The following is a 15,899-nucleotide window of genomic DNA, read 5'->3' as shown; positions in this document are numbered from 1 at the left end:
AATAGTGACTAAAGTTACGACATTTTACAATCACCTATACTAAGTGCTTGATAGACTTGATAGACTATAGACAGAAGATAGACTAGATAGACTGGCTAGATTTCTGTACTCAGAGTCATTTAATGATTAGGATTTTGGTATTTTTATGGAATAGGTGGCAAACGAGCAGATGAGTCACCTGATGGCAAGCGATCAGCGCCGCCTATGGACACCAGGAGCCTATGGACCAGAGGAGTCACAGGTGCTTGCCGGCCTTTTAAAAAGGAGTAATGCTCTTTTCTTGAAGGTTTGTACCGAAAACAATTGGTAAGAACTGGGTTAAGTAACCATTAAACGAGTCTGAGTACGGTAGTAAGATATAGCCTGATACATGAACAGCAAGTGATCTACTGTTGGACTATGGACCTCCTTTACAAAAGAGGGGATTATACCCTAGTCTCCACACCTGACGAGCAGGTTGGAGATAGCAGTTCAAAGAATTAAGTTTATGGAAGAGCGCTGCTGCCTGTTCTCAGTCAAATATGTTGTCCCTTAATAGGCTCGTAGGCTCATATGACACCTCCGGAGCTGCAGACAGCGTAACAGGTTACCAGGGCTCTGGCTCAAAGCAGGAGAAGGAACGGGGCGGTTTTTAGTCAGTAAGAGTCTGACACTCTCTCCCGCCTCACCCAAGGCGGGAGAAGTCACTGGATGATTTTCCCCTCTCAAAAAAAAAGGCTCATATGACACCCGCGGGAGGAGCAGGGGTAGTGACAATTTGTTTTCTACTCTGTCGTTAACCCATGATGAAAAGCCTAAGTATGACCACACGGCCATTAGCTTAAGTTAACGTGTAGCCTGGATATATAATCTTTCAAGCTATAAGCCTGGACCACAGAGTGTTACCTAATAGCCAATAGCCTGCTCGTACGGCTATTCAGTTCAATTACCAGCAATATGTGTTCACCGCAGATATGAACAACTGGCTACCGCATTGGTATAGGTAAGTAATTTCGCGATTGTAGCACAATTGTTATTACAGTGCGATTTTCTGTTAACTACTTAATACTTACTACCTAACTACTACTACTATTAACTACTGAATTTCTACAAATTAGAATCAATTTCTTTATTTTCTTTATTCGCGCTTTCTATACCCGAAGGGGTAGGCAGAAGTGCACATTATGGCTAAGTACAATGTACTCCTAGTTTTCACAATGTATACTGTAAGTCTTAAGGTTTATTATCAAATACCGAGCACTTTTCCAGACTCCGAGCTACAAATATGGCAATACTTTGCCCGACTCGGGAAACGAACCTGACACCCCTTGCCCGGTAGTCGCACTTACGACCACTCGACCAACGAGGCAGTATTTTTTTTGTCTATTTCTTATAATATGACATTGGAATATAGATAATAGATAAAATTCCAGACTTCGTGCTGTTAGTAGTATTAGTTTTCGAAAATATTCAACAATTATTGTTTGACTTGTAACTACTTATAGGAATATGATTTTAATATTTTTTATCTTGTTAATGAAATGAGTTTTGGGTAAAACAATGTATTTTTCTAAGGTCATTCATGTCCAATGCCCGTACAACCTTTGGCGCAGCTTCCGCTCAATTAAAAAGGTCGTTCGTAGGTACACGTCATCAAGGTTGTTATTACCTAGACGCGGTGACAGACTGGTTTTTTCATATATCTGTTGTCTGAGTCAATGAGTGAGTAGCGGCCAATTCCAATAACCTATCTATCTGTACATTTGCCTATTAGAGATAGTATTTTGACATAAGCTCCATACAAAATGTGTGGCCGTAGGTATGAATATTGAACGAGAAATAACCGTTTAAGCTTTTATAGTAAATTTTTTTCAAGAGGTCAACTAACTTCTGTTTTCCAAAGTTAGTTGACTTATGTCGTGGTACGGCAAGTACCAATATGACGTTTTCCAAGTTATATGTACTTTCTAAGATTATTTAGACACCACAGACAAACGGTGAAGGAAAACATCGCGAGGAAACCTAGGCTTATAATTTCTAATTTTAAGCCTAGATTTATGTTGAGCAAGCGTGGTGATTAATGCTCAAACCTTCTCTGTGTGAGAAGAGGACTTTAGGCAGTTATGGCCACTTATGGGCTGTTGATTTCTGTGATATGATGTACCTGTTTTAATTGCCGTTATTCGTAAATGCACACTAAATTACTTTTACGATCGTCTCTAAGTTTTCTCCTTAAAACTTTAATATGTATTGATAACTGTACTCCCAGTGGTTGACAAACTTTCGCAAATTCAAAATAATTTCATTTTGAATATTTTCATAGCTATTTGAATAATCAGAGATGTCTGACCATGACCTTGGTTAATGCAAATTAATCGAAATGTCGAGATTATAGGCATCAAAATGGCGATAGATTAAAATAAGTCTAGTCATTTCTATGATATACAGGTTTTATCGTGCGCGTTGATCTGTCTCGATGATAATAATGTATTTAAAAACTGCTAGACACATTTTTATACAATTTTTCCTTTCAACACAACAAACAGAGAACTGGTCAATGTAAGGAAAGTTTTAATGTATTTTTATGGTCAAGCCGATCACCCGCAACACCGGAGGCGTTATAAGTGCGTTGCCGTTAAAAGACCAGGGGTTAGGAATTTGAAGGTTGTTAAGGCATTGGGGATTGGGAATTGGATTTCCGGTAGCCTCACTCACACAACGCCAGTGTTGTTTCAAGTCGGTTTTCTGTGAGGCCACCGTATCACTCCGGTCGAGCCGACTCATTCGTGCCGAAGCATAGCTCTCCAACACTTATGTTTAACTATTTATGTGTTCTGATTACGGTGTTTTTTTCTATTAACGAAATCTTAGTGTTACTGTTTTACATGCGTTCTATTATTACCGAAAGTTTGCTTTAACGAAAAAATCTTCAAAATCTTTGAACCAATAACGTTTCTACTTAATAATAATAATTTCCTTTATAAACTAAAATGAAAAGCGAGCTAAATTTTACCTACCCACTTAGTCTAAAATATTGAATCTTATTTAGTATTCCTAGAAATGAGCGAGGTCTTCAGTGGGTATAAAATTTAAATTACACTGAAGTTTTAGGTAGGTATTATGTCGAAATTTCTCGAACAGAAAATGCTAACTAAGTGGAGAAACGGGTCGAATGCTAGTTCATTTTTAATTAGCTGTCAAGTGTCATGCTGTCTCTCTCAGTTAAAGGGGTTTTGGTGCGACAGAAATACCGGCTTTTAAGGTCAACTGAAAATAGTGTCTGACTGGATTTATTGTCTAGATTATTTTTTAACTTAACGGGTTGAAGGGGCTTCGGCTAGTAAGCAAGAGTAGGAAAGGGGTGCTTTTTAGTCAGTAGAAGTCTAACATTTCTCACCTCACCTAAAAACAATAAAAGTCGTTAGATAATTTTCCACCTTAAAAATAAGATATTAAGTTGCTATTTTATTGCATAAAATTTAAGAAAATCCATTGTGCAAATTGCAACCAGAATCGAAACTGTTCAACTAAAGAGGCTCTACATTGTTGCTACAATAATCACATAATCTTGTAGGCACTCGTTCACTTTTGAGTAGCACTCAATCTACGCATGTTTGACACATTGAAACATGACTAGAAAGGTTTAGAAAGTATTTGAGTTTATTTCCATTGCGAGCATTAGAGGGCTCAGTCATTTGAAAACGAAAGTATTAAGTGTACTTCAAGCAACATGACAACCTTGATTATTGGTACGTCTTTTTTATTTTAAACATAGTATTTGTTATATATTGTTCCAATAATTTAAATCAAACAAATAGTCAGAAAAACACTAAATATGTTTTTCAAAAAGATTCCACTCTTATACTGTGGACGAGGCGAAAGGGAGTGTCAGACTCTTACTAACTAAAAACCACCCCGTTCCTACTCATACATTCTGTGCTCATACTCTTTGAGCCATTAAGAAGTAAAGGGCCACATTTATATCTTTAAAAGGTCCCGTAATTTCTTATTCTTTAAAATTAAGCAACACCTGCCATAATAACAGCAGAAAATATACTAGAAAATCAATAAATTAAACCTGAGACAGTAATTCCAAATATAATATAACTCAAGGTCAATTTATCGACCTTTACAGACGTCATCGTCAAAAGTAATTTGACACATCTCTGGTCAAACCATAAGCGATTTGAAATAAAGACTGACTTTCATAATACGATGATTTACTTGTCAAATTGTACAGTCATTTTGACAGTGATTGTCGGTCCGGTCTCGGTGGTAAAGTTCAAATGTTAAAATGGAACAATATTTACATAATCGGCCGTATTAGATTTCCTATGATGACTCATATCAGGTGACCGTTGAATAAGGAGTGGTTTAGGATATTAGACTAGACATATTTCTAGTCTTTATACATATTAAAAATAGATGTGTTTTTGCCTACAATGATTTTTATGTTTTCCTTTATTTGTGTAAGTTCTTCATTCTCTACTAGATACGTTTCTCTCTGCGCACTGCCTACCGGGTTACCGAGGCTCTGGCTCGAAAAGCAAGAAGTAGGAACGGGGTTAGCCAGTTTTTAGTCTGACATAATGACACTCCCTCTCGCCTCGCCCAAGATTTTGAGAGGTCATTAGATCATTGTCCCCCCTCAAAAAAAGGGTGTGGTACTACATTTTTAGAAACGTAACATAATTTGGCAGCGGTGAGGAACGTAATGTCTGTCTCTTATTAATATACCTTTATAAAATCTAAAGCCTCCACAATTAATTATTAACAATATACATAGTTAATATCATAGTCAAATATTGTGGCAACCAAGACTACTACTACTACTAGACTCTTCTAGTACTATCTCTCACTTGGCCCAGGGTTGGAGAGAAGTCTTTAGATCATTTTCTCCCGTTAAAAAGAGGTAAGTTTCTCTAAAACAAAAATAAATAAAATCTTGTAAAAATCTGTGGGACCTTTTATCTACTAATATGTATCAAAAGACTATCTAACTTTAATAAAATATCAAAATTATTACATTATTTATACTGTAACTAATTGGAGTCTACACTGTTTAGCAATTTTAATCTGTTTGATAGAATTATAATTCTATTACACGGCTTTACCATTTATATAAATGTTATAGATGAAGTTGCCAATCAGTTTTTTGTTATTATTATTGCAACGTAAATTAAAAATAGATTAACATTAAGATTTTATGCAATCAATATGCACAAATATAAAGAGTTTAATAACTTACCAAAACTTATTTCAAGGCATGCCTATATTTCTGTTTTAGATGTCGTCATTAAACAATTTACACCTTCTCATTCACAATAGGAAAATAATCAGATCGTTTCGTTTAGCCATTCAGAAAATTCAACTTTATCTTTATATCTAAGGCTTTTTTACACATAATTTACCATAAAACACATTTTCTTAAACCCAATTACCGCGGCTTTACCGTAATATATTTTTACGCTACAATTTTGAGCACGTCCCGCCATTAAATCTAGTCAAAGTTATAAGAGTCATATTTTCCCCAGTAGCTGTAGCATGCCCACGAAATGCCATCACGTCTGGGCTAAGCCTTGACATTACCAGCCAGTTGCTTGCCGTTCGAGATATTTTAAATTTGGAATGGAATGGTGTTTTATTGCCTGTGGTATATTTATAAAAAATAGAATAAGGTGCCATTTTGAATTTTTTGTTTAATGATATTATTGTGTCATCAATTTTATAAATAGGTTTTTTTTGTCGTATAAAGTGACTCATAGTGGAAAAATTGGCAATCACATTAGAGCAACAGAATCCTATTTATTATAGACTATATATTTTTTTAGTTTAAATGAGGAGAACAGTTTAACGTATGTATTTTTTTAAAGTCCTCTCTATTAACAGTTGGGCATTGTGATGTAATTAAAAATTAAAAAGTATTATCCTCTCTCTATTTTATTAGCATCTTGGATACAAGGCCTAATGCTAGTAATTAAGTAGATCGGAATAGATAAAATCTATAATGTGGTATTTGGATTAGCTTCCATGACATTAAAAATAAATTGAATAGCAAAAAGATAAATAAAGAATTATCATTATAATTTCACACCTATTTGCATACCTAATTAACTTAGATTAATCTCTAGGCGCATATTATTATTACCTAAGTTTAATCAGACAGTGGCTGACAGACAACTACGAACATGTATCTCTCGTCCGCATTTTAGGTCGAGAGGAAAACTTCACAAAACGAAAATAGTTGTCCCTTCCATTAAATAAAAAAATGTCATTGTATTTTGTATCTTAAAATAAAATGTCATTGTATTTTACGTCTTGTAAAAATGTGCTCGATCTGATGAAGGTCGCAGGGAGAGATCTGAAAGTCATTGGAGGAGGCCTATGTCCTGTCCTTTTCTTATGCCTGGTGTGATGATAATGATAAGTGTTGTATTAGATTAGAAGGTCTATAAAAAATTCTGATGATTTTTTTATGTCAAAAGGTTTCTCACATTTTTTCATACTAAGAGTACTGGTATCTTTAACACTGAATTAATATCGCAGAGATACCAAACATTATCTGGCATCTGAATAGCGTTTACAAGAACGCCTTCGTGTTAAACATATTAACATTAACTAACTTGTTACACTATTATTTACAAGCATGTTCAGAACATAACAATGTTCAACTCGCGGTTACACATCAACCTAACCAAACCAATTTATGCAGAGCTCGCTTTGTATAATCCTTCCCTACATTGGGCGATCAAATTTATACTGGTTGTACTTGTTGTTGTACTGATTGTAGACCAGTTTATCAAAGTCTCGCTTTGTATGAAACAACCGCACACTCGAAGGTCAGTTTATACTGGTCTTCTATAACTTTATGTACCTACTGACTAATAAGTTCTATGAACTACTTTATCAGTCTTTACATGATTACACTGTTTCCATGTTTCACGATTTAGTCATTACTGTTCATACAATGTGATTATCTATTTGAACATTGTGTATGACTGAAGGTGTTTTGTGCATTAAAATTTTCGGAGAATTCAGTGGTTGATACACCACCTACCTACTTGGTATTTTCTCTCTCTTCAGTACGGTGTAATTATCTAAATGGCATCCTGATTAAAAAACTCATTTTTTAAGTCGGGTAACATGCCTAAAACCTTTTCCTAGGCCTGAATAATTCTAAGCTAAAAACCGCATCAAAATCGATTCAACCAAACACGAGATAATCGCGCTCATCTATACACACAGGTCAAACTGTGAACCTCCTTTTTTAAGTCGGTTGAAAAGGACATGAGTTTAAGGATTTCTTTTCGATTTAAAAGTAATATTACTGCCATACTGTATACAACTTTTAACAATTTATTACAGAGGATGAACTATCTTTACTCATACCTCTTTAACCAACCATTCCAGCGACTACCACTTACATATAACATCAAAAAAGATTGCAACAATATGCTTTAAAGATTGCGATTCACACAATTACATTACCGTTTACAAGTGCATTGCATAAAGTGGATTATAATATTACAACATTTACTTCGCTTGACATTTCCAAGTCTTCGGGTTTGATGCGAACATAATGCTAAAGTAATCATCAATTTGTAGTGTTGTACTGAATAGAATTTACTAGAATGCTAATGTGACATTTCATAATGTCAGTATAATTGTCAGCCTACACGGGAATTTGTAATTGACCTGAATTGGGAGGTGTTTAGTTGTGGATTAGTTAATCGTGACATTTATTTGATATTCTCTAAAGAGTTACCTACGCTGAATTGATGAGTAAGTAGTCAACTCGGACCACATGCCTACGGCCCATTTGGGACGAGTTGGGGAAATTAAAAATAAATTAAGTTTTTAGTGGTCAACTCGTCCCACTTTTTTTTTGTATGGATCTTTAAACTTTATCAATGTCTGGTACAGTTAGCAGCACAAGATTAAAAATATTTTTTTCTTTACTTTCGTTTTGTTCATAGATTATTTCGTATTAAAAATCCTGACGAAGTAAGAACCTCTTTTTTTAGTGTCGGTTAAATAATTTATTACCTAAATTTTTTTTTGCAATCGCACAAATTCATGTATTATCCAAACGTACGAAGAATAGTAAACATGTGTGGCTTAAACAATGGTCATGGCGGTCACTTATGAAGTAAATGATAACAAAGATAGAATTAAGTTCCTAGAAAATCTTCTGATTTCCACCAAGTAATAGAACTTTATTATTTCCACACTAACCCTTTTGCTACTGACTGTACTTACTAGTGACGTGGGACGAGTTGACCACTAAAAATATTATTTTATTTTATTTTCTGCAACTCGTCCCAAATGGGCCGTAGGCATGTGGTCCGAGTTGACTACTTACTCGAATTGATCTCAGTTCTTGTTAAGAAGAATAGAGAGCGAACTTATAAATTCTTAAAAATGTAAAACTTAGTCCGCGTTGATCTGATTGGCCGGCTCGAATAAACCAACCAATCAGAACGTCGGAACGCGATTTCGTTTCTATTACTTTTAAATTTCACGGCATAATTAATAATATTTTAATTGTTTAACAAGGATCCAACACGAAATTTCATAAATATGAGATTTCGTGTTGTTGTTCTCAAACACGAAATTTCATAAACATGAGATTTTGTGTTGTTGAGATTTCAACTTATGTATTGAGAATTTTTCTATCACTCCATTGAAAACATCGACTCATTATTATTATATAGGTAATGACAGATAAGCCAACAAAAATGCCTATAATTCAATTATATACAAAGAAACATCCTAAATATAAGAACTTACCTCTTTCACCCTCTGCAACAGCGGTTCCAGCCAATGCACGTTGCACTCCACGTGGGAGTCGAGGAAGGTGAGCACAGGAGCCACTGCAGCATCAGCTCCTCGGACTCTGGACCTCATCAGACCCTCGCGTTTCGAGTTCCGAATCACCTTCACCTTGCGGATCGCGCGGAGAGCTGCCCCGTCCTCGGCTGGTGGAAGAAAGGAGAATTTTAAAGACTATGTTAGATGACCATTGAAACAATTGTACGGGTAATAGATAATAGTCTATATGTTACATACGCCTAATGTCTAACCCATAACGTATATATCTTTATAATAGGTATGTGTGATTGGTCATGTTAGTAATAGAAAATCACGCAAGAAAAACTTGCCCTATTCATCAACATTTTAGTTCGAACTTTGGAGGATGCGGATTCATAGAGAATACTATTTAGCATTTTAGAAGTGTTTTACAACTCTATCAATCATAAAAATCATCATCTTTGTCCATTATCAGCTAGTTTCTATTTACTGCTGGACATAGGCAAAATAAAATACTAACATAGATTCTAAACTACAATTTTCAAACACAATTTTTCAGTTTTGCGTTTGCGTAGAAAAAATCTTGTTAATGCAAAAAATATTTCAATGTTTACAAAGGCAAAATGTTTGGTTACTTATTTCATGCGTTTTTATATACATTTTGTTTAAAATATACGTTTACTTCAGCCTGTATCAACAAAGATAGGTGCGCTAAACGTTTTGCCAAATATTTATCTTTCATTTTTCATTTACTTTAAGATTCGCACTTTTAGAGATTTCAAAATGTGATAAACTGTGTGTAAAGATTCTTTTCTTTTAACATTTAAAATGTTATAAAGGGGTTTGTATGTTTTATATAACAGTCCTGACAGTCTACTGCTGGACTTTTCACCACTAAATAATACGGGTTTGCTTTAAAGTCATCGCACAGATAAAAGGCACGGACACGGCACGGCGTTCTATGCTTTAGAAACAATACGAAAATGCTGTAAACGAGCTGCCAGTGCGCGGCCGGCGAACTTACAGCCTTTTTATACTGACGTTACGGAATATATCGTACCATATAAGATTTAATGTTCAAATTTCAATGACAAATTTATTGCTGTGTTGCAGTGGTACCATTAAAGTATATCTTTTAATCTCTATGTGTGTCAAGTGGATTACAGATTGCTGCTGCCTGGTCTCTATCATGTGTAATCCCTTTGTAACTATAAGAATATCTAAAAGTCCATCAGTATTTCATCTTACAAATTCAATTAGCCAGAATTACACCAACTACACATTACAATTTGGCAACTAAAAAAAACTGCAAATAATAACGCCCAATGCTAGGTAATTGAGATAAACGCAACCAAAATACATAATTTCAGAAGTCACACAGTTACACTACCATTCATATAAAACAAATTAATTATCAGACAAGCTTTTATATACAGGTTGTGTATGAATTTCACAATTTAATATGAGAAGCGAGAAATAATTGAACGCTGAACTATTGTTCTTGGTAATTAAGCGGATGTTTTGTTTAATTATAATACGAGTAATACTGAATGAAATAAAATTCACAATACTCTAGTGCTGGCAATGATTAACCATTGTTTTATGGAAACGTGCAGCCGACAGCGGAATGAAGCTCTTTATTTAATTTATTCAACTGTTCTGTTTGTTGTCCTTTTGTTTTTAGATTGTATTAGATGACTCGACATGATTTCTAGTTTATATAGCTTTTCATGAGGGACAGGAAAATCTGAGCCTTATAAATAACCAGTGGCAATCGAAAATAGTCTATGAGCATCCTCTACATAACAGGATGATGCCAGAAGATTGCAGTTTCTTTTTTATGGTATAAGCCGGTAAACGAACTGACGAATCACCTGATGGTAAGTAATCGCCGTCGCTCATGGGCACCCGATGCACCAGAGTGCGTTGCTGGCCTTTTAAGCATTAGGAATTTTAGGGTTTTGGGGAATCGGGGATTGAGATCATCATCAATTGGGTCTCCAGTAACCTCCCGGATACCCGCTGGAAGAGTACGGAAGTATTCTTGTCTGTTGTCATCCAATTATACTTAACCTACCAACAAACACTACCCAATTTTGAACCTGTATAGAAACCTCTGCTTTCTGCGTTGCTAAAAAAAGTGCCAGTGTCATCTAGTTCCAAATAAGACCATCTGAGCATACACATGTAGCATTATATTGTTCAGTGTTAATTCTTTGACATAGTGAGAGTGCCATTTCAGTTAGGTACGGCTACAGATCAAGCCATACAAACCAGTTTATCATGGTCTCGCTTTGTATGATCTTTTCGAATATTCAAAGGTCAGTTTATACTGGTTTATGTAGCTGGATGTATACATTTCTTTAGGCGCCTGGCAGAGCGCCAGCCAAGTTCGCATATTGTTTGTTTTCTTGTTTGCATGTTTTGTATGAAAATATTCGTAGTTCATTACTCTCATTTGTCTGTCAGTCAGTTCTTTTGATGGAGAAGGTGATTATTTTGTTATATTGTATATACTTTGTTTACATTGGTTTATAACCAAAATTGTTTTAGAATTGACTCTATTATTTAGATTGAATTAAGCATTAAGTAAGTTTTTCTATTTGTCTATTCACGTGAGAGTTGGGGTGTTATTTCAATATAGTTAATGTGTAATTTAAAACCAATTGGATAATATGTAGGTGGAGTCATCTTGTTTTATAGAAGACTGGAAAATATAGGCCAAATACTTGTAGGCACTTTTAACATCGTTTTTCAATGTGTGAAACGTTTTACCAAAACTAATTAGCATAATTATAACCGCAAACACACAAAAAAATACTTAATATTAAAATCACTCAGACTTGGCTGCAGTTTTACCTTTTGTTTTTGCACGCCTTTCACTAAAACAAAGATTTTATACATTTTCGTGTAACTTTAGTGTTGTGTAATAATGATTATTATAAAAAATCCGTTTCCCACCTACTTTTACCTACCTACTTACAAGAGATTACTTAGATGACTCTGCAGTTTGAAACCAAGTAATTATGATTATTACTTATGTAATAATGAAGCCTTGTGACCCTGTTGGCATTATGTTACCATGTAATATAATGTAATTAGTTCGAGTGTGTTTGTTGAATCATGTATTGTAAAAAGTATATGATGACTGTTGGATAGGCGTTACTTTGCTTTCAACCTGAATTAAATTATTAATGCTTAAAGTGAGCCTTAATCCAAAATTGTAAAAAATCTTGTAAAGTTTTTGGCTATTGCTAGTCTTAATTACTGATTCTAAAGTATAATTCCAAGCATTAAAAAAAAATCAGTTAAAATTATAACAATAAAGTGTATCAAACATGACGCCCATGATATTCACAGGACCATTTCCGACGATAGGGCCACTCAAAGAGAAACAATTTAGGCTATAAAACACCTCCGGGTCCACTAAACTTAATAAGCACGAAACTTTCAGCACGTTCAATTTAAAAAATAAAGGAAGTAAACACTAAAATAAATGTTTTACGGAAATCCCAACTATTGTAATAAATACGAAAGTAAGTTTAATCAATTATTGCGTCTTCTTTACGTGTTATCAATTGAACTAATCATCTTGAAGAACTTGAGAGTACGGAGGACACAGCAAGCTAATTCACGCGGGCAAAGCGGTACCGTAAAAGTTGGTACTATAATATGTATAAGGAAAGTGTTAAATAAACAGACAAAGTTGCAAGAGGAAATTAACATAATTTGATGAGTTCTTGGTAAGGTCGTTGGTTTATATTTAAAGTATGTAAACACCGCTTTGCTTACATTAAAATGGTTTTTAATAAAATGCTATTTCTGTTAACAGACATAATAATATAATGCCTTTTTTATTGCTTGAAAGTGGTTAAAGGTATACTTCGTACTAGAAAGGTACCGTTCTCTTTGATAACGTTCTATAACTATTAAGCATCGTGTATGCCTGTCTGTCTATCTCGCTTAAAGTACATAACACGCCTAATCCAAGTCATAAAATATACTCAATCGCTAATCTATTGAAGAATTAAGAAATGTACGTACCCTTAGTACGAGTTTAATTTACGTTTACAGTAATAGAAACGAGAATAAATGAAGAACTTACTCCCTATTACATGAGACTTATAACACAAATGGTGAAAAGTGGGTGCACAAAACGGCATTACGTGACTTAATGTGTACCTCTGCCTACTTCGGGGATAAAAATAAAATGAATAGTAAAAGAATAATAGAAAAATAATAGTATAAGGTAAGTTTACTTACGGTTATCACTGAAGTCATCGACCAGGATAATTTCCTTGATCAGATGCTCCGGACTCCTATTTAAAACACTGTAACAAAAGAATTAACACTGTAAATACAGACCAAGATACTTATTTATTAGGAAAATAATATTTTGTGAAAATTTTTAACACGCTTTTATTAGCTTTTTTTTTTGAGGGTGGAAAATCATCCAATGACTTCTCCCGCCTTGGGCAAAGCAAGAGGGAGTGTCAGACTCTTACTGACTAAAAACCACCCCGTTCCTACACCTGCCCGTCGAACCGGAGCCCCGGTAAACCCGCTTTTATTAGCTTGGGTTGTAACTATGTATCTATGTAACGGAATCTTTAAGCTTAATTTTCACCAACTTCCAGCGATTTGATTTCTTTTTAATATTATTGATTTCTGGAAAGTACCTGACGATGGTCCTCAGCAGTGTGGATCTGGCTTCGTTGTGGAATGTGATGATGATGCTGGTCTGCGGTAAGTCATCGTCGTATTTCTTTAGTCGACACCTGGGAATCAAGAAAAGGAATTTAGTTTTTAACCACACAATCTATACTTATAATATTATAAAGCTTAAAAAGCTAAAGAGTTTGTTCGTTTGTTTGTTTGAACGCGCTAATTTCCGGAATTACTGGACCGATTTGAATAATTATTTTTGTGTTGAATAGACCATTTATCGAGGAAGGCTATAGGCTATAAAACATGACGCTATGACCAATAGGAGCCAAGCAGAGCGGGTGCAACCGCGCGGAAGTATTTTATATTATCTTTCTTTTTGAGGGGGAAACATCATCCAATGACTTTTTCCACCTTGGGTGAAGCGAGAGGGAGTGTCAGACTCTTACTGACTAAAAACCACCCTGTTCCTACTCCTACTCTTCGAGCCGGAGCCCCGGTAACCCATTGGGTAGAGCGCATATTATCTACAGTAAAGATATCCTTAATATTGTGGATGGTAGAACCGAAAAGGTATTGTATTCTTGTTTAGTTATTTATTACGTCATTGATCGTCTTTTTTTCAGTCTCATCATTTTAGTTTAATAATTATAGCTAAATTAACCTTAGCATATCGTAGAAAAATTCTTTACCGATTTTTTCATGTTAAAAAGAAACTACTTTTAAAATCAATTAGGCAATTTCAAAAAAGCCTAATTAGCAAACTAGTGACGAATATTCTGTAATTTGTCACTCGGTCCACTCGCTAATTATCTCAGAAGTCATCTCCAATTCATCTTGGCAGACATTGACCCGATGAGTTGGCGAGGTCGCCAGGGTCCACGGGAGGTCGCGAGATAACGAGTCGGCGAGGTATTACGTATGTGTGAAGTTGCGTCCGATTGAGGTCGATGGTTGACACTGCACTTCTTTAACGTAAGCTCAGAAGAATTTGGGTTAAGAACAGCCAATATTGATGTTTGCTTTGTAGATTTACTGATTATGTGATATTGGGTTATGTATGATTACTGATTATATTATGTAGAGAGAAAACTGCCTTTTTATCTTTTTCAAAAATTTAAAGCTAAGCTAAGGCCCTTTTGAGGGATCCCCGTCATAAAAAAGAAAGGTAATAATTTAAACGCTTGTGATGTGAGTCGATTATAATGGAATCCTTTTTGGTAGCAAATAATCTACCCAGCAAAGAGGTTTCAATTTGCAAATTAGATAACCTTAAATTGTTTATCTCCAAAAGGCTGGCAACGCACTTGTAACGTCTCTGGTGTTTTGGGTATCCGTGGGTGACGGCGATTGCTTACCATCAGATGATCCGTCTGCTCGTTTGCCGGTTTGTTTAATAAAAAATATGACTATTATAGTTTTTCTTTGAAAGAGTTTGGCTATGGGTCAACATTCAATTTGTAAGACGAAAACAACCGAGTTCTTTAAAAAAAATATTGTTGATCATTAAGTTAAGCCGATAGAAAGTGTTTTTATCTTCTAGCTTAACGCTAACGTAGCTGATTCCATCTTGCATTTAATAACTTGGTATTAAACAACTATCAAGATGATATCGACACCATATTTATATTTTAAAAGAATGTGTTGATATACCCAATTAAAGTCACGCTAGGTATTTTAGATTTGTATCAGAATAATATTGATCACGGTTTTGCCTCTCTCATTTAATTTTGCTTTGCACGCACAAGATATCGAAAAGATAAATCGTTTTTTAATGGGTTCAAAAATTGATTATCTGGATTGAAAATATTTTGGTACTTATACAATGTGTAACAAAAAGGGGGTATACATATCAATTGCACGGTTTCTAGATAACATAACAAACGATACGGGAAGGGTTTTTAAACTCATGTTTTCAAGGTACCGAGTTATGAATTTTCCAATCGCGCCACCGCGCGAATCAAAATTAGGTAGACTGGTACTAGGCGATCAGATTGACAGAAGAAATGTTTCGTAATATTAGCGAGTGATCCCTGTAGTGTTGTGACACGTTTGTATGATTTGAAATCAAGAACTATGCGATACCAAGTATTTGGTACTATTTTTTTAAACGTATTTTGAGCTGAAACTTTGTGTAGAGATTCTATTCAACCTGTATTCATCAGAAGCCCTCTTCTTGATGTATATGAGTATTTTGTTACACGTTGTATACCTAGAGATACGTTAAAAAATGGAATTTTAGCAAAAGAATGCATTAAAAAGTAATCACACAATAGCTGTATCAACAAACTTCGTTCCGCTTCAATATTTTTTTCTCACCCAAATTGCTGCATTGGTCCAGCCGTTCTCGACTTTTAACCAGACTAACAAACAGCAATTGATTTTTATATATCGAGATTTCAGATGGTCTTTCTTTGACCCACACTATCATTATCATAAATAGT

General features: G+C 34.9%; 1 protein-coding gene across 1 annotated transcript in view; it reads right to left on the bottom strand.

The window, feature by feature from the left end:
- Window positions 1–15,899, bottom strand: part of LOC118265121 (polypeptide N-acetylgalactosaminyltransferase 2) — a 112,421-nt gene that overhangs the window by 12,900 nt on the left and 83,622 nt on the right. The window contains exons 3-5 of the mRNA XM_035577839.2: window positions 13,470–13,568; window positions 13,054–13,121; window positions 8,770–8,957 (exon numbers count right to left, since the gene is read on the bottom strand). Of these exons, the coding sequence (XP_035433732.1) occupies window positions 8,770–8,957; window positions 13,054–13,121; window positions 13,470–13,568 (355 nt within the window). The remainder of the gene's footprint in view (window positions 1–8,769; window positions 8,958–13,053; window positions 13,122–13,469; window positions 13,569–15,899) is intronic.

Source organism: Spodoptera frugiperda, chromosome 28 (assembly GCF_023101765.2).
Source record: "Spodoptera frugiperda isolate SF20-4 chromosome 28, AGI-APGP_CSIRO_Sfru_2.0, whole genome shotgun sequence".
Classification (NCBI taxonomy): domain Eukaryota; kingdom Metazoa; phylum Arthropoda; class Insecta; order Lepidoptera; family Noctuidae; genus Spodoptera; species Spodoptera frugiperda.
The sequence above is the reverse complement of the archived record's forward strand: the minus strand, read 5'-3'. Positions and strand labels throughout refer to the sequence as shown.